We start from the raw sequence: 20820 nt of genomic DNA, 5'->3' as shown, positions 1-20820 counted from the left end.
TCCTGGACCAGGGCACAAACCTGCGTCCCCTGCATTGGCAGGCGGACTCTCAATCACTGCACCACCACAGAAGCCCAAAAATGCATATATTTTTAAAGTAAAAGTATGATTATTACAAAAATGTGTGTTGAATTTTCTATCAGAATTTTCTATAGCTACTTCAGGCTATTACTTTGAAGATATTCACTACCTCTTACTGGCCATTAGAAGATATTTAAGAAAAAGTTTGAAATACTTCCCAGGTTAGGAATAATGCTCCTCGTCAGAAACATGGCAGGTGGAAGAGAGTTTTATGATGACTGTATGCAAAATTCATTACGCAGTCAGTGCTTAATAAGCCTGAACTTTCAGTCTTAAGATGGTACAGATGTTTTTTTATGGTTTAATAAAAATCCCTTCTTGAAGTTTACATTATCAAGTTGCAATATTACACTCTTCTGTCTTCTTGACCTTTCTGCAGCTGGTTCACTGTTTGTCCTTAAAACTCCTCACTCCACTTATCCTGAATAAGTAGGGATGCTGTGTCGTAATCCACAATCAATCCACATAAATAAAACAATTCAGCACAGATGTGACCTGAATATACATTTAGAGTCTGCTAATTGTGCAAAGCGGTGGCACAAGGTTTCAAGGTCAAGCAAACCAGCAATGAAATTGCTCTGTGGAAAAACACAGAGGGGTCAATGCTGCTGTTTATTATTAAAATTGTTCTTTTGCAAAGTTGTAGAGAGTTCTCCACTCTGCAGACATTTCATAACCCATACCAACTGCTTTTTCCTCAGGTAGCAATGAGAGTAGGTTTAAAAAGAAAGGCTTAATTGCTACAAAACCACAAAAAGGTAAATTCAGTCTAGTCTAAACCCTCCTAGAGACAGAGAAATAGAAAGAACACAGACTTTGAATTTGAGTGAAGTTTGAAATCTGGTTTAACTCCTTATTAGGGTAGATTCTTGAGCACTTTAACTTAAACTATAATGCCTCTTCTTTGTGATATGGGTCAAAAACTAGTATTTTATTCTGATTTACAATAAGAAGCAGAATTAGCACAGCCTGCTGGCTCCTTCTCCTAAGATCAATGGTACGTGGGGGAACTATTGAAACTTAGAAACCTGAGGAATAAAAGAGACAACTGTGGGAAGCACTTGGAGAGAGGGAGAGCTGTTTGAAATATTGCGTAGATAGGATGGGGTCCAGCCAGTGGGATCAGGAAGGCTAAATTAGGAAAAGCCCCTTTCCATCCCTGGCGCCGCCGAGGTCGCACGCGTGAGGCTCCTCTGCCGCCGCCAAGATGCGCTACGTTGCCTCCTACCTGCTGGCCGCTCTTGGGGGCAATACCTCCCCCAGTGCCAAGGACATCCAGAAGATCCTGGACAGCGTGGGCATCGAGGCAGACGACGACCGGCTCAACAAGGTCATCAGTGAGCTGAACAGCAAGAACATTGAGGACGTCATTGCCCAGGGTATCCACAAGCTGGTCAGCATGCCCGCTGGCGGGGCTGTGGTCGTTTCTGCTGCCCCAGGAGCTGCAGCTCTTGCTGCGGGTTCTGCCCCAGCAGCAGCAGAGGAGGAGAAAAAGGAGGAAGGAGTCAGATGACGACATGGGATTTGGCTCGTTTGACTAGAGTCTTGCTCCCCTGCAAATAAAACCCTTTTAATGTAAAACCAAACGAAAAAAAAAGAAGAAAAAAAATAGGAAAAGCCCTTTGAGTCCAGCTGTTGCCTTGAGACCATCAATGCCCACTCCTTAAAACTCAGCATGGCTGCACAGAAGCTCTCAGAGAGGAGCAGTGAAAAGTAGCCCAGGTATTCAGTCCCCTGCCCCTTCCTTCTCAAACCTCAGTGGGGAAAGTCTCCTCCCCAACATAAGGGTGAGGAGAAGCAGCCGAGAATAAAATACTCACTGAAGAGCTGTTCAGTGTAGAGGAAGAGTGATGACCTGTGCTTTTCTGTAGTTCTTCACATGAGAGCTCTCCCTCTTCTCCTTTGAACTCACCTGGGTTGGCACAAAAAAGCGTTCTGATGTTCATCCCTTTATCTTAACAAGGACCTTGACAACAAAGAAGTACAACCACTTCAGAAGAAAACAGTGATGTAAGCTCCAGAGATCAGCTGTACAACACAGTGCCTACAATTAATAGTAAGGCATTCTGCACCCCAATATTCATTAACTGTAGATCTCATGTTAAGTATTCTTACCAAAAAAGGGGGTGGGGTGGGGATACAAGGAAGCTTTTGGAGGTGATGGATAGGTTTATTCCCTTGATTGTGGTGGTGGTACTGTGAGTGTATTCATCTGTCCAAACCCACCAAATTGTATAAATTAATTATGTGCAGTTTTGTGTATATCAGTTATACCTCAATAAAGCTGAAAAAACAAAAGAAACAATGAACTATATAATAGATACCATCACAGGCAGAGATATTAAACAAAACAGACCCACACACCTATGGTCAGCTAATGTATGACAAAGGAGGCAAGGATATGCAGTGGAGAAAAGACAGCCTCTTCAATAAGTGATGCTGGGAAAACTGGACAGCTACATGTAAAAGAATGAAATTAGAACATTCCCTAACACCATACATGAAAATAAACTCAAAATGGATTAAAGATCTAAATGTAAGCCCGGACACTATAAAACTCTTAGGGGAAAGCATAGGAAGAACACTCTTTGACATAAATCACCACAAGATCTTTTTTGACCCACCTCTAGAGAAATGAAAATAAAACAAAATAAAAATAACAGAACAAGAAATTTTATAGTAAATATAATATCTATAGGGGCTTCCCTGGTGGCGCAGTGGTTGAGAGTCCGCCTACCGATGCAGGGGACGTGGGTCCGTGCCCCGGTCAGGGAGGATCCCACATGCCGTGGAGCGGCTGGGCCCGTGAGCCATGGCCGCTGAGCCTGCGCGTCTGGAGCCTGTGCTCCACAACGGGAGAGGCCACAACAGTGAGAGGCCTGCGTAAAAAATATATATATATATATATATGTATATATATATATATATAATATCTATAATATTGATATGAAACATTTAAAAAAATAATTTAAGATATCTAGTTAGAAATATTGGGTATGGAAAGACAATTTTCAAAATGAACCAACACTGCACAGCAAAAAATTAACTTTACTCAAAGAGATATTGGTCTTTGGGAAATAACCTGTAAATGCATGGAATTCCCCAAAGGATGGAAGTGTCTTTGTTATTCCTGATGGTCCCCTTGAAACTGAAAGTTTATGCTAATAAGATGACTCAGGGTGGGGGCTGCCGAGAGCAGAAAGACCAACCTTGCAATTAGAGGGTTGGTTGTTGGGGGGTGGGGGGTGCGGCGGCTGGAGATTGAGTTCAGTTGTATGGGCAATAACTCAATCAATAATGGTTATGTAATGAAGCCTCAGTAAATACTTTGGACACTGACACTGGGCTGAGCTTCCTAGGCTGGGAGTACTCTGCGTATGGCCACATACCAAAGTCAAAAGGGTAATGAGCCCTAAGGACACAGAAGTTTTACATTTCAGAGCCTCCTAGTCCCAGATTCCACCCTCTGCATCTCTTCCTTTGTCCAGTTCTGATTTGTTATATTTTTGCTATGATATAACTATAATCATAACGACAACACTTTCCTGAGTTTTGTAAGTCATTCTAGCAAATTATTGAATCTGGGGAAGTCCTTGGTGACCCTTGAATTTATAACTAGGTAGTGTGAAGTGAGGGTATCCCTGGGGACGCATAAACTTGCAGCTAGTGTCAGAAATCCTGGGCTGACTTGGCAGTCTGGAGGACTATGCCCTTAATCTTGCAGTTGGACTACCTATGAGTAAATACACTGGTAAAGAAAAAAAGTGAATACAGCAAAAGAACAAATTACCGGGTGGTAACATCGTGTTAAAGAGTTATTCCAGAAAAAAAGGAGGAAAGGCAAAAAACTGATAAAAATTTTAAGTGCCAGTGTCTGAATAATAGGAATCACAGAAGGAAAAAGCATCCAATAGAAGAAAATATTTGGAGGAATAATTGAGTTAAATTTCCCAGAATAACAGGAAGGAAGGAAGGAAACATCTGACTGGAAAACTCTATAGAATGTCAAAAGAGACATGAAAAGTCATTTTATAGGAAAATTTAAGAAAATAAAAGATAAATAGAAGATTCTAAAATCTCCAGAAAAACAAAAAAAGAGAACGTCATATTCGAAGGGAAAGATCATATTGACCTCAGTCTTCTTAACTGCAACACTGGAGTTGAGAAATCAATAAAGGAATATTTTTAAAGAATTAAAGGTAAATAATTTTGTTTGTTTTGTTGAAGTATAGTTGATTTACAATATTTCAGGTATACATCAAAGTGACATATATATATATATATATATTCTCTTTTTCAGATTCTTTTCCATTATAGGTTATTACAAGACACTGAATATAATTCCCTGTGCTATATAGTAGGTCCTTGTTGGCTATCTATTTTATATATAGTAGTGTATATCTGTTAATCCCAATTCCCAATTTATCCCTCTCCACTAAATGCAAATAATTTTGAATCTAGAATTTTATAGCTTGCCAAATTGCTGTTCAAATGAGAGAATATATATATTTATTTATGTTTGTGTTGTGTGTTTGTGTGTGTGTTAACAGGGTAGATAAACCTCTTAAAGACTTCAGAAGATTTGACACATAGTTACTTCATTGGAAACATTTTGGAGGAAATGTTAAAAGAGGAGAAACAAAGAAGATGATGTAAGAGAAATCTCTATATATTACATATTACTAATATAGAGAGAATAATTGTTTGTATTTCTCAAAAAAATTAAAATACCAAAAAAGTATTTACATAATAATACATAATTAAAATTCTGTATTATATTAATAATCTAGAATTTGAGAAAAGGGGAAATAAATAGCACGCAAAAATTTGTGTCTGAGGGCAAAGACATGTACATCAATTCTTACAAAAACAGTAATTATAAGAAACAAACAAAAGGTAGGGCAATTGAACGATAAATAAAGATAATAGAAATAATTCCAAATATTATATTAAGAATTTCAATAAATAGAAGAAGAATAAACTCACCAAGTAAAAGACAGAGATTAGCAGGTTTGTTTATTTTTTAATCTGTACGGAAGAAACACACTTAAACCAAAAAAAATTTAAAAGGTTGAAATTAAAAGGCTGCAAAAAGAGATAACCAAGTTCTAAAGAAAAAACAAATGCTAGTACAGCTACTTTAATATTAGACAAAATGGGCTTTAAATTAAAAAATCTTTACTAGGAATAGAGAAGTTTCTTATTGCTGAAGTTTCCATTCACCATAATGGAAGATATAAAATTTTAAACATATGTACAACTAAAAAAGTGGTTTCATGTATATTATAAAATAAAATGATAGAGTAACATTTATAAATAGATAAATCCATCATCAGAGTGGGAAATTTCAATGTGACTTTCTCACTTATTAATAGATCAATCAGATAGCACATAAATAAGCATATATATGATCTAAACACAATTATGATACTTGACTTCTACATAGATATATGTGTAATGCTGAACTTAAACACTTGAGAAAAAAATCTGCTTGTCAAGGATATATGTATATGTATAACTGATTCACTTGCTGTACACCTGAAACTAATACAACATTATAAATCAACTATACTTCAATAAAAATTAAAAATAAATAAATAAATATTTTTTTAAATTAAAAAAATAATATAGAGCAAGCCTCCATAAATTTCAAAGAATAGGTATAGGGGTTTCCCTGGTGGCGCAGTGGTTGAGAATCTGCCCGTCAATGCAGGGGACACGGGTTTGAGCCCTGGTCTGGGAAGATCCCACATGCCGCGGAGCAACTAGGCCCATGAGCCACAACTGCTGAGCCTGTGTATCTGGAGCCTGTGCTCCGCAACAACAGAGGCTCCGATAGTGAGAGGCCCGCGCAGCACAATGAAGAGTGGCCCCCACTAGCCGCAACTAGAGAAAGCCCTCGCACAGAAACGAAGACCCAACACAGCCAAAAATAAATAAATAAATTTATATATATAAAAAAAAGAATAGGTATAAAACAGACTATTTCTTGATCATACTGCAAATTAGTTAAAAATTACAAAAAATAAAATTTCCACACATTTTAAAATCCAAACAAAAATGTATCTAAATAACTCATGAGAAGATATAATTATCTAGAACTGCTTAATAATGACACACTATGTATCAAAACTTGTGGACTACACCTAAATTGTTATAGTTGACACATTGTAAATTGAGGAAATTTTGTAGCATTATGTACTTGTATAAGAAAATAATACAATCTAAACATTAATAAGTTAAGGGTCCAACTTAAGAAGTTAAAATAAACAACAAAATAAACCCAAAGAAATTAGAAGGAAAGAGATAATATAAGACCAGAAATTGATGAAGTTTTGAGATCAATAAAGCTAAAAATTAGACCTTTGAAAATGCTAAGAAAATAGACTAAATTCTGGCAATATTAATCGAGAGAAAAAGAAGAAAAGAAAAAATAAAAACATTTTGAATGGCCAGTCCAAAAAAACTACACACTATATGTTTCCATTTATATGGCATTTTGGAAAAGGCAAAACTATAGGGACAGTAAAAATGTCAGTGGTTGCCAGGGATTCAAGCAAAGGTGGAGAGAGGGTTGAATAAGTGGAGTACAGGGGATTTTTAGGGAATGAAAGTATTTTGTGTGATATTGTAATGATGGATATATGACATTCTACATTTGTTAAAACCCATAAAATTATACAACACAAAGAGTGATCTCTAATATATATTATGGACTATTAAAAATATATCATTCACAACAGTATCAAGGAACACCAAGTGTCTGGTAACAAACATCAAAATGTCCTGAAATTCTTATATATGCAAAAGAAAAATCACAAATGTATATCAGGAGATGTAAGAATGAACATGACGGTATTTTTCATAATAGCAAAAATCATTAATAGGAGTATAATTAAGTAATTTTTTTGCAATAGATTATTACACGATAGTAAAATTGTATGAATTACAGCTACACAAACAAAAGAATTAATCTTAATAAGATAGTATTGAGCAAACAAAAGTAAATGCCAAAAGAATACGGTAAGTCCCCTACGTACAAACCAGGTCTGTTCTGAGAGCATTCGTAAATCCAATTTGTTCATAAGTCCAACAAAGTTAAACTAGGTACCCAACCAGCACAATCGGCTATATACTGCTGCTTTGATGCTTGCTTCGGGACATCCTGGGCTTGAAATAAAGATACTGTACTACTGTACTCTATATAGAACTGTACAGTAAAGTACACAAAAGCACAACCACTTGTAGAGGATGCACACACGTGACAATGTATGCCAAACACGTGAACTAACTTATGTGATTGGACATGCGAAGGCATCTTTGAAAGTTCACAACTTGAAGGTTCGTATGTAGGGGACTTACTGTGTAGACCAATGTTTTCATTTCTCTTCAGAGGATTCTTACTAATAAAATTATTGAGCTATATGATCAGTTTATTTTTAACTTTGAAACATTTTTCCAAAGTGTCTGAACCATTTTAAAGTCCCACCATTGATTTATGAGGTTCCTGTTTTTCCACATCTTCACCAAACTTGGTATTACCTTTTTGTTTATAGTCATCCTAGCGGGTATGAAGTAGTATCTAATTGTGGTTGTAATTCTCATTTCTCTAATAACTACTGCTTTTGATCATATTTACCATATGTTTATTAGTCTTTTGTGTATCTACTTTCCTGAAATGTCTTTTCAAGTCTTTTGATCAAATTTTAATTGAATTGTTTGTTTGCCTATTATTGACTTTAAAGAGTTCTTGTATTCTGGATACAAGTCTTTTATTACATTTTTTATTTGAAAACATTTTACATTTGTCTTTCCCTTTTTGAAATGATTTTTATTTAATTACAGCATTTTTTTTATTTTAGCGAATTCCAATGTACCGATTTTTTTCTTTTACAGCTGTGCTTTTGGTGCCATAGCTAAGAACCCTTTGCCTAACCCAAAGTCACAAAGATTTTATCTATGTTTTCTTCTGGAAGTTTATAGTTTTAGCTCTTACGTTTAGGTCTATGGTCCATTTTGAGTTAATATTTGTGTATGGTGTGAGATAAGGGTCTCAGTTCATTTGTAGGGAGGGTGCGCACACGCACGCACATGTATTTGTATTTGCTTAACCATTTGTTAAGCAGATTTAGATATAGATTTAGTTTTAGTTTTAGCATAGAGGTTCCCTCAGATGAGAGGAACCAGAGGAAAGAAAAAATGTTACACAGGAGATGTCAGTTGCCATCAAAGTCCTAGTTTCATTGTTTGATGGTAGGTTCATGAGCATTTATAATATTATACAAAACAAATAAGCAAAGGAGACTTCATTTACCAACAATGAGAGTATATCAAGAACTAGAGATTTTATCAAATCCAATTATTTGTTTCTGAAGTCCAATAAAAATAATAAAATGGGGATAAAAATGCCTAATTGGTACTGTTGCTTTACAAATCAGAGAAACATACATATAAAGTGGTTGACACATGGTAGATGCTCAACCCACAGAAGCTCTCGTGGTTATTATGAGTTTATTAATATGAGTGTTGAAGGAGAAAATAGACTAATTTCAGAATAAAGGGCCACAAAATAATTTGCTGGATTTAGGTTAGCCTCAGAAAGAGGGCTTATTAATGGTCCCTCATCAATAAAACTGTCTGTTTATCCCTGAAAATCCCACATATACTTGTGTATATTATTGACCTGACACTATCCAAAATCCTGAAAGAAAAAATTAGGCTTTTCATCTCTGCTCTGGTGAAATATTGGTTTAAAATATAACAAAAGCCTTATCAAAGTGATTCAGGAAAATGTGCCATTATAATCAAAAGACTTCCCTTCCTCAAACTCACGAAAGCAGCCTCTGTCAGCCATATGCATTCTGTCTCCTGAAGGATGCTTCAGCCACATCAGTTTCGCCAATGAATCCAAACACCAAAAAGGACATAAAAGTCTTCCTGTCTTTCAATATCTCTCCAGGAAAATAAAATCATATTTATATATTCAAACACAGGTAGCTGTATAGTAGAGTCGAGCATAATATAGTGTAGGATATATGGCAAGAAAAATCCACAAAACAATTTAGATTCCAAAGCTCCTTCCATTCTGAGCCTAGCAACTGAAAAGAAAATTGAAACAGGCTGAACATTCTGCTGTGACAAGCCAAAACCACAGTGAAAATGCTGAAAGTCACAGAGATGATTTAGTTCCTGATATGAGCAAAAACCCAAATTACCTGCCCACTAATACTGAGACACACTGAGATACTCTCAGACACTTAGATTCTTTACTCATTAATAAGAGTTAGAGAATAAGTGAACTTAGAGAAACAGTGGGAATAAAAACATGCTTTGTGCCTAACACCAGGAAAGAAAATAACTCAGAAGAATAACACCCCAAAACAAAAGGATTTAAAAAAATAAACATCAAGAATAGCCTCATTGATCCTATACTCCAAAGAGCCTATATTGGTGAGGGCATGGCAGAAACAATTCTCTCCAATCCCTACAACCAGTCATGTTTTTTGTTGGTTGCTTGCTTGGTTGGTTTCTTTGTTTTCTCCCTCTCCCACCACGTGGCCTTTTTGTAAACTTTTACTTTAAACCTTCTCCCTCTTATGTGTTTCCTATATTAATGAAAACAAAAGCCCAGGTACCTAAGCCAGAAACCCAGGAGTCCTACTACATTCTCCTTCAGCCCTGCCCAAGCATCTCATCAATCATGAAATTCTGCTGATTCTATCACCTTACATACTGTTCATTCATCATCCCTACTGCTTTTTCAGGCATCTTCACTACTTGTCTGAATTACTGCGACTGTCTTCTGGGCTCCCTGCCAGTTGCTTTACCCCCTTTTATTCCCTTCTCCAAAAGCAGACAGTGAACTTGCTGAAATGCACATCAGAACTTCAGTGACTCCACAATGATAAAATGATAACATTTAAATGCCACAGCATACCATTCAAGACCCAGTATAGTCAGCCTCTGCTGAATGCCCCAACCTCGCCTCTTTCCATATCCCTCCTCATACTTTTCATTTCAGTCTGTCTAAGCCAGCACTGCCCAATAGAAATATAATGTAAGCCACACTTTAAAAGTAAAAAAGAGACAGGTAAAGTGAGTTTTAATAAAATACTCTATTTAACCCAATAGCTGGCATTCTTAATTCCAGATAAAGAAGATGTGGTATATGTATGTGTATATATATATATATATATATATATATATATATATATATATATACACAATGGAATACCATTCAGCCATGAGAAAGAAGAAAATCCTGCCATTTGTGACAACATGGATGGACTTTGGGGGCATTATGCTAAATGAGATAAGTCACATAGAGAAAGACAAATACTTTATGATCTCACTGAAACATGGAATCTAAAAAAGTCAGACTCGTAAAAACAAAAAAGTAGAATGGTGGTTTCCAGGAGCTTGGGGGGGGTGGGTAGGGGAATTACGGAGATATTGTTTAAAGGTAGACATTTGCAACTAGTAGTTAAATAAGTCCCGGAGATCTAATGCACAGCATATGATTACAGACAATAACACTGCATTATAAACTCCAAAGCTGACAAAAGATATATCCTAATTGTTCCCACTACGAAAAAGAAATGGTGATTATGTGATGTGACAGAGGTGTTAGATAACACTGCAGTGGTAATCGTATTGCAATATATACATATATCAAATCAACACGTTTTACACCTTAAACTTTCACAATGTTATATGCCAATTATATCTCAATTCAAAAAGTCATCATTCAAATGTGAGGCATTAGCCACATTTCAAGTGCTCAATAACCACATACAGGTAGTAGCTACCATACCAGACAGTGCAGGTCTAAGACACTTGCATTTTCTCCGGTCTTCCCCATGCTTACTTTTTTCTGGAATTTTCCATAAACTGCTACCTCTGGAATTCCCTCCATCCCCCTTCACAGCCTAACCCATTGTGGTCACTGTTCCTCTATTGTGCCCTTCCTGACTTACCTCCTCCAAACTGTGTGTCTTTTACATGCACTCCCCAAATACCCTGAGCTTTCCTCAGCCAGGAGTAGATAGGTTTGTTTTGTTTTGTTTTAACTTGTGGCACACATATCTTAAGATATCCAGCAATTGGCACAACACTTGACACATAGTAAGTGACATGGACACTCATGGTTGTCTGCCTGGTCACGACTCCTGCCTTACCCAGGTATCTACTCAACCTCATATGGCCCATGTAACTCAGAGGATGCGGAGCCCATTTCAGCTCTTGGGGTAGATTCTAAGGTCAAATCGATCAGCATGTGATACTACACTGGGGATTTTTATTGGTCCAGAATGAGAGTGCGACCTAAGTTGATAGACTCAGGCTGAAAGGAAGAAACTCATCCCAGAGTTAAGGCAAAGTCTTTTGCTTTTATCACACAATACATGATCAAGAAAGTGTGCTGCCCCTATTGGAGCTGGCTAGTCCCCTTATGAGGATCCCTGCAACAGAGCAAAAATAAGAAAAGAAAGCAGGGCCATTAAGTAACCCAGCTTTGAAGTCTGCAGTGTGTCTGAATTTCAGCATTTATGAGATAATAAATTTCCTGATTTTTAAAGCCAGTTTGAATTAATCTTTTATTACCTGCAGCCAAAATATACAACTGATCTTGTTAACTTATGTTAAATAAATGTTAATTATATGACAGACATTGTTCCAGACATTTTACGGATGATATCCCCTTTCCAGCAACCCACATATGCTTGATATTTTTGATGTCTTTTAAATTTTACTTCTATGTCTTATTGAAAATTATTTTCAGAGATAAGTTCTTCCTCTGACTAATTAGGGCATTTTCCCCCTTTTATTACCTCTAAGGCAGGAAGCCTCCTCAGTATCTGTTCACTGGGATTGCAGATTACTGCAGTGCAGGGACTGTGGGGTGTCCCCATTCTTATCTTCTGCCTGTGTTTACTGCTGTTAGACCGTCCCTGTTCCACATTTGTATACAAGTTTGGGGCAGTAGAACATTTATCTCTTTATTCTCTATACCATCAAGCCAAAAGGAGGGCCAAAAAAATGTGACAGAATGGACTGCACATTATCCAGTGACACGGGACCTTGACTAGATGTGATTTGTGGTTGTATTCCTTAGGGAAAAAATGGGAGTAGGGAGTGTTCTATGTGTGGGAAAATACTGAGAGGGACATTTAGTGAGCTGTGGCAGAGACAAAGCTAAGTATTCACAGAATCCCCTTTCACTCGCCTCTCCCTCATTTGCAGTTAGGTTGGGGGGCATGTGACTTAAGTCTGACCAAAGGAATGTGACTGTATGTAGTATCAATATAAGCCACTTCAGCTCTGGTCCTTGTAACAATCTCATGTGATAATCCACATTCTTCCAAGAAGGTCTGTGCTAAAAATGGTGGCATTTGTGACATAGAAGTTGTAAGAATCCCCAGTGTACTGCTTGGAGAGGAGTCCAATCCCCATCAGATTGAAATATGAACCAGAAAGGAGGTCATCTTATTTTAAGCCACTGAGATTTTAAGCTGTTTCCTTAAAGCAGCTAGCATTACTTATGATGACTAAAATAGTACTCAGTAAATGATTGCTGAACCAGTGAATTGGGTTAGGATAGGATATCATTTACTTAATGGAATGCCCACAGCAACTTCCGCCAAAACAAAAAATAGAAAATAAAATAAAATTCAGAACTGCACTCTCCATGAGAGCATCTAGAGCATCTATATCTGAATCATTCACTACTAAGTGCTTAGTTCTCAGCACTTGCCTGGCACAAAGTATGTGCTTAATAGACATTTATTTCCACTTTTCCTAAAAAGGGGGCTATGAGCTTAGTAAATGCTTAGAGGTTCACAGACTCCTCTTTAAGCCCTATTTTATGTAGCGATACATGCTTTGTAGAATTATAGTTGATTTTCTTTTTGCCCTTATACTTTCCTTTGTTTTACAAAATATATCCATTAGTCATCATTGCAATCAGGAAAAGGTAAGTGCTAATTTTAAGAAGTTATAAATAAATGTTGGACATTTAGATAAGCAAAAACATGGTATTAAATTAAGATTTTAAATGTTTTCTTTTTTTTTTTTTTAAGAAGATGTTGGGGGTAGGAGTTTTAATTAATTTATTTATTTTTGCTGTGTTGGGTCTTCGTTTCTGTGTGAGGGCTTTCTCTAGTTGTGGCAAGTGGGGGCCACTCTTCATTGCGGTGCACAGGCCTCCCACTATCACGGCCTCTCCCGTTGCGGAGCACAGGCTCCAGACGTGCAGGCTCAGCAGTTGTGGCTCACGGGCCCAGCCGCTCCGCGGCATGTGGGATCTTCCCAGATCAGGGCTCGAACCCATGTCCCCTGCATTAGCAGGCAGATTCTCAACCACTGCACCACCAGGGAAGCCCTAAATTAAGATTTTAAGTAACAAAACAGACACTAGAGAAACCAAGAAATACATTCAGAAGCATTAGCTGTATCTATGGTCATTATGAAAGGATTCTGCCAGGAAGCAATTCAAGCAAATGGCAATATAGGACACAGTTACAAGCAAAATCAGCCTCAAGTTTCTATTCTCTGTCTTACTTTGTAATAAAAATAAAATGCTCTGGGCTATTTAAGTTTCTGGAAAATTAGTTCCTATCACGTGGAAGCAGAACACATGATTTAACACAATGATCCTTAAGGTACTAAAGTAAAATACACTGTGCTTTTTGACCAAAAACAGGAATTAAGGAAGGTTACAGTGTCTATTTTGAGATTTGAAAAGGTAATTGGGAAATGATAAACAAGAGGAGCTAGGAACCCGGCAGGGATGAGGGAATCTGGTAGATTAGACTTCACTCATGCTTTGATTTAGCATCTTGTTCAATGACTCAGCATCTTATTCCCTAAGGAGTATTTATCTTTAAGTTTTGTGAAAATTGCACATAGGAATTAATTAATTTAATGCTTCAGTGTCCTACCTAATCAGATTATAAATCACTGTCTCAAACGGTATCTTTTATAATCATGACATCCCTAAGAGCTAAATTTGTAGATTAGGTTATTGATTAAACGTGGGGAGGGTGAAAGTCATAAAATCATCGGGATTGACTGTCAGAGTTTGGCATGAACAATTGAGTGGCTAATGGTGCCATTTATTGTGGCAGTCCACACATTCTAATGTGTATAGAAATCACCTGGAGAGTTTTTAACTATTTCAATTCCCTGGCCCACTTCCTAAAATTCTGGCTCAGTAGATTTATAGAGAGGAGTCCAAGAATTTGAATACTTTTAAAAGCACCCCTGGATGATTCTTGTGCAGGTGGGTAGAGGGCTACCTTTTGGGGTATTTATAAATAGGAGAAGGAGAAATATATTTGAGGAAAAGGTCCTAAGTTTTAGGGGCAGAGAAGAATGTTCTTCTGATGTGAATCTGAGTAAGTTGTTTCCCATATGCCCTCTAATCTAACCCTGGAGAAGAATGAACATTGAGAAGTACACAACTAGGATACTGAAGGATCCCCAAACCATTACAACAGAGATTGTTCTAGGAATCCAGGAACTGTGTAGGCTCAGGCAAAGAAGCTTACCCCCACAAGGCTGTATTTCCAAGCCCTGAGAAGGGAGGTGGTAGTTGGATTAAAGATAAGAAAATAAGGCAAGTGACCTGAGGTTGTGTTTGCACTGTCAATATCCATTCACAATCCAGACATTTTAACATTTGCTCTACGTGCTTTATAGTATTTTCTGTTCATTAAACTTCTAGTATGATTTCATGCTTACAAAGAATGACAAACAGTATCATGGGAGAGAGAGGAGAAGAGGGACACATAGAAGTGAAAATACAGGGTGGGAAATAGACCTACAAAGATTGCCCAGCACATAAGACAGGCAGCTTAGAAGAAGTCTGATCTGGAACTTGCAGCAGAGACAACAGAACTGAGCTCAGATTAACCTAGAACCTCAGACAGGGGAGAGTCCCTCCAGTGGAAATCAGCCATAGCAAAAGAAAGAGCCATGTTGTTATGCCATTATCACTGGTTTTAAGAGTTCTGGGAAAAGGTTTATCCTTTCATTTCAACATTTGAAGATAGTATCCTCAAAAGAACCATAAAATACCATTTTTGAACACCCTTATTTATGCAAAGCACTCTTTAATTTCCCAGTAAGTATGACTTTGGCAATATTCTCAATTAAAGGGAGTGCTAGAAATGTACTGAAGCCATACAAATAATGGTGATCTGCCTTTCTTTGGGGAAATTTTTCTTTCTGAGAAAAATAATGAGCAAATTATGAGGTGCTATTAATAGCCACCAAGGAGAATAAGTTTGGAATAAAATTCAAAGAATATACCTGTAATGTCTTCATACTCAGTAACGTCTTACCAATTTTTCTTTTAATGGCTCAATACAATTCCATTGCTTTTGGCATTAAGAGGCTTCATTAGCATATTTCTACTTTCATTTAATTCTAAAACCAAAAAGATAGGGTTGAATAGTATCCAAGGGGGGGAAAAAAAACATTTAGTGTATTCAGGCTTACCAGCACCTTGTGCATAATTCTGTCCATGCTTAATATATCTTGCCTAAATTCCATTTTCCAAGCTGTACATTTCAGTTGTTCTCCCCCATATTATTCAGGTTAGGTAATGGATGATGCCCCTTTTAGAAGTGGCCAAAAGAACATGTACAGTATTTTTTTAAGTGCATACCAAATGACAGACTCAATTATAAAAATAAATGGTTAGAATTTTCACTTACCCTTGAAGGATCAGGAAATTGCTCTTTTAATGCATTTAAATGGAAGAAAAATACTCCGATTCATTACAGAGCGGGTTGCTATGTAATTTGCTTACAGTGTTTTTGGCATTCACACATACATTTCATTATTTAGTACATGATACTTTTTATGAAGATGTGTAAACTCTCTGGGTATGGATCCATTTTGAAAATCTAGTTTCTCTAAAACAAAGAAATGCTTGAGGGCAGAAAGCTGTAGAAAAGAAACTGACTCCAGAGACAGGACCTGTGGTGTCCACATGCATTTGGATTTTCAAGACAGAAGGCAACAGGGCACCAAACTGTGCATACTCTGAGGAGCTGCTGGGTTTAAATTGTGACACTAGAGGCTTCAAGTGGAAAGAAAATGGACTTAATGTAAGAAGCCCACTGGAGACCCCAGTTAGGAAAACAAGGGCTGGCTACAGAAGATTATGGCTGTGACTCTGGACCTGAATGGTCAATGTTGACATTCTATCCTCACCCTTTGCCAAGGGGTGCTAAGCTGGAGTCTTCTGAATTACACAGTTGACAATGCTTTACTGCTCACCCTTAGATAAGCAATGTGTCAAGCACCATTATAATCTTGTTTAATTCACACATTTAATTAAGATGTTACAGTTGAGATAAGACACAGAGTGCCTATTTCTTTGGATCAAGCCACCTAGCTAGGAAAGGGAAGAGATAAGATTTGAACTCAGGTCTGATTGATAGTGAGCATGGGATCTCTATGCAGAGCTCCCTGGCATGGGTTACTCCTATTCATCAAAAGTGTAAACCCAGAGCAAGGTTTGTATTATTTACAGAATTTTCTAATAGCACTTTCTCTGCACTTCAGATTGGCTACAACACAACAATCATACTTGTTGATTTGTATTTCGTTATCCATTTTATTAATTCTAATCCATGCTTATGGGATTCAGTTTAGACAATGTATAAAGTTATTTCTGGGAACCGGGGAAACATGAATATCTGTGTCTCCCATCCTTTGTGATCTTTAAAAATGCCACAAGAGTAATCTGCTCAAAAATAAAACCTCTTTATTTAATTATTTATGCTCTTGCTTTGCTCAACTTCCTCTTCAAAGATGGTCATACCATTGCCACTAATAATCATATAAATTATCATATACACTTATTTAAAGCACGTGGTATGCATCAGATAATCAGTCATCTATCCTCACTATAGCACTGTGTAACAATCTTACTGGAACTCAGTGAGCATTCCTTCTCTCAAGTGGATCAACCAATTTAAGTGGGGATCTCTGCTTCAAACCATGGGTCCAAGTTTGATTCCTCACTGTGGGTTAGGCTCTGGTCTCCCACATATGTCTTCATTCTGGGTGCCAGCTCGAAGGGTCATCAGCAAATCACAGGAAGCTCCTCTGATGGTAATGGCAGAGGCACAAGAGGGCAAGTAGAATCATGCAAGTACATTTCCAGCCTCCACTTGTGTCATATCTTCTGCCAATTCAGGGTAGAAGTCCATACTCAAGTCAAAGGGAGGAGACCCACCTCTAGAAGGATAAACTGCAAATTCATGCAACAAACATAGAGAGAAAGAGAAGAAATTGAGATCAATAATGCAATCTACCAGAAAGCAACTATGTGAAGTTATTTCACATGCTAATTCTAACAGTCTGGCAAAGTTGGAATTAACTTTCCAATTCTCCCTAAAAGGAAATGAGATAGAGATAAGGTTTAAAATGTTTAATATGACAGTTATTAAATGGCAAGTGTGACATACAAATTTCAGGCTGCCTAATTCCAAAGCCCTTTTGTTCTTCTAGAATCATGACATCTCTCAAAATAAGAAAAAAAATGCAAATATTTCTATTGAACTTCACATTTTATGGAACACTTTCACATCCATTTTCTTATTGATGCTAATGTCTGGGACAAATTTGGACCTTTTCAGGAACTCTTCTTCACCCCTCTTTAATTATCTAGCTCCTGCTAATTACATTATTAAGTCAGTCACTTAGCTCACTCCAAAATTAACTACGCATGCCACCCAGTTTTTGTCACTTTTCACTGAATTGATCCTTAAGTGTAACACACAAATTTGCTTCTAGAAAAATCAAATTACTGGCTGGTACTGTTTAACTATTCAAATTTAAGTTGGTTTAGAGTTTTGCTTTAATATACATTGAAGACCTACGAAGTGTCAGCCACATCACACTATCTTAATTTGGCTGATAATAGCACAATAAAGCGTTTGCTATGAACTCCAATTTACAAATAAGGAAATGAGGTCTCCACAAGACAAAAGTAACACAATCAAGTTCACATTGGAATTCTCACCTGGGTCCACTGTCTGACAACAACCAGCTAAGATAATTAATGGACTAGTAATATACATCCCTTTTACCTGTAAATCTCATAAATTCCTCCAGCGCCACCCCAGACTCTATCATGCTCAGATGTTACCACAGTACTTCTATAAATACAGATGTGTTCTTTCAGAAAGACATTTCCTGGCAAGATGCATTGTAACAGAATGAATGTGGAGGGAAAGGAAGAGAGACTAAATTAATTCAAGAGATGATAATAGTTAGGAACAACAAAAATTATCCAAATAAGAATAATTGAGAGATAGACAAGATGAAAAGGCAGAGAGCTATGTACCAGATGAAGGAACAAGATAAAACACAGAAAAGCAACTAAATGAAGTAGAGATAAGCAACCTTCCAGAAAAAGAGTTCAGAATAATGATAGTGAAGATGATCCAGGACCTCGGAAAAAGGATGGAGGCAAAGATCAAGAAGATGCAAGATATGTTTAACAAAGACCTAGAAGAATTAAAGAACAAACAAACAGAGATGAACAATACAATAACTGAAATGAAAACTACACTAGAAGGAATCAATAGGAGAATAACTGAGTCAGAAGAACAGATAAGTGACCAGGAAGACAGAATGGAGGAATTCACTGCTGAAGAACAGAATAAAGAAAAAAGAATGAAAAGAAATGAAGACAGCCTAAGAGACCTCTGGGACAACATTAAAAACAGCAACATTTGCATTATAAGTGTCCCAGAAGGAGAAGAGAGAGAGAAAGAACCTGAGAAAATATTTGAAGAGATTATAGTCAAAAACTTCCCTAACATGGGAAAGGAAATGGCCACCCAGATCCAGGAGGTGCAGCGAGTCCCATACAGGATAAACCCAAGGAGAAACACGCTGAGACACATAGTAACCAAATTGACAAAAAAATAAGACACAGAAAAATTATTGAAAGCAGCAAGGGAAAAAATGACAAATAAAATACAAGGGAACTCCCAAAAGGTTAATAGCTGCTTTCTCAGCAGACACTCTACAAGCCAGAAGGGAGTGGCATGATATATTTAGAGTGATGAAAAAGAAGAACCTACAACCAAGATTACTCTACCCAGCAAGGATCTCATTCAGATTCGATGGAAAAATCAAAAGCTTTACAGACAAGCAAAAGCGAAGAGAATTCAGCACCACCAAACCAGCTCTACAACAAATGCTAAAGGAACTTCTCTAAGTGGGAAACACAAGAGAAGAAAAGGACCTACAAAAACAAACCCCAAACAATTAAGAAAATGGTCATAGGAACATACATATTGATAATTACCTTAAACGTGAATGGATTAAATGTTTCAACCAAAAGACAGAGGCTTGCTGAATGGATACAAAAACAAGATCCATATATATGCTGTCTATAAGAGACCCATTTCAGACCTAGGGACACATACAGACTGAAAGTGAAGGGATGGAAAAAGATATTCCATGCAAATGGAAGTCAAAAGAAAGCTGAAGTAGCAATACTCATATCAGATAAAATTGACTTTAAAATAAAGAATGTTACAAGAGACAAGGAAGGACACTACATAATGATCAAGGGATCAATTGAACAAGAAGATATAAAAATTAAAAATATATATGCACCCAACATAGGAACACCTCAATAAATAAGGCAACTGTTAACAGCTATAAAAGAGGAAATCAACAGTAACACAAAAATAGTGGGGGATTTTAACACCTCATTTACGCCAATGGACAGATCATCGAAAATGAAAATAAAAAAGGAAACAGAACCTTTAAATGACACAATAGACCAGATAGATTTCATTGATATTTATAGGACATTCCATCCAAAAACAGCAGATTACACTTTCTTCTCAAGTGCACATGGAACATTCTCCAGGAAAGATCACATCTTGGGTCACAAATCAAGCCTCAGTAAATTTAAGAAAATTTAAATCATATCAAATATCTATTCTGACCACAATACTATGATTAGAAATAAATTACAGGGAAAAAAACGTAAAAAACACAAACACATGGAGGCTGAACAATACATTTCTGAAAAATCAAGAGATCACTGCAGAAATCACAGAGGAAATCAAAAAATACCTAGAGACAAATGACAATGAAAACACAATGATCCAAAACCGATGGGATGCAGCAAAAGCAGTTTTAAGAGGGAAGTTTATAGCTATACAAGCTTACATCAAAAAACAAGAAAAATCTCAAATAAACAATCTAAACTTACACCTATAGGATCTAGAGAAAGAACAAACAAAACACAATGTTAGTAGAAGGAAAGAAATCATAAAGATCAGAGCAGAAATAAATGAAATAGAAACAAAGAAAACAATAGCAAAGATCAATAAAACTGAAATCTGGTTCTTTGAGAAGATAAAGAAAATTGATAAACCACTAGCCAGACTCATCAAGAAAAAGAGGGAGAGGACTCAAATCAATAAAATTAGAAATGAAAAAGAAGTTACAACAGACACCGCAGAAATACAAAGCATCCTAAGAGACTACTACAAGCAACTCTATGCCAATAAAATGGACAACCCGGAAGAAATGGATAAATTCTTAGAATGGTATAACCTTCCAAGACGGAACAAGGAAGAAACAGAAAATATGAACAGACCAATCACAAGTAATGAAATTGAAACTGTGATTAAAAATCTTCCAACAGACAAAAGTCCAGGACAGATGGTTTCACAGGTGAATTCTATCAAACAT

General features: G+C 36.8%; 1 protein-coding gene across 1 annotated transcript; it reads left to right on the top strand.

Moving 5' to 3' along the window:
- The first annotated feature begins 1245 nt into the window (after nt 1-1245).
- Nucleotides 1246-1684, top strand: LOC307196100 (large ribosomal subunit protein P2-like). Its single transcript, XM_079940828.1, has one exon. It carries the CDS (start codon nt 1289-1291, stop codon nt 1592-1594), a length of 306 nt encoding a protein of 101 aa, XP_079796954.1. The 5' UTR covers nt 1246-1288; the 3' UTR covers nt 1595-1684.
- The last annotated feature ends 19136 nt before the right edge of the window (nt 1685-20820 follow it).

The sequence above is a fragment of the Stenella coeruleoalba genome, assembly GCF_951394435.1.
Source record: "Stenella coeruleoalba genome assembly, chromosome: 13".
NCBI lineage: Eukaryota > Metazoa > Chordata > Mammalia > Artiodactyla > Delphinidae > Stenella > Stenella coeruleoalba.
This window is presented reverse-complemented; position numbering and strand designations above follow the sequence as displayed.

Excerpts from the sequence above, each read along its gene's own strand:
- LOC307196100 (XM_079940828.1), top strand. The coding sequence starts at position 1,289 with ATGCGCTACGTTGCCTCCTACCTGCTGGCCGCTCTTGGGGGCAATACC.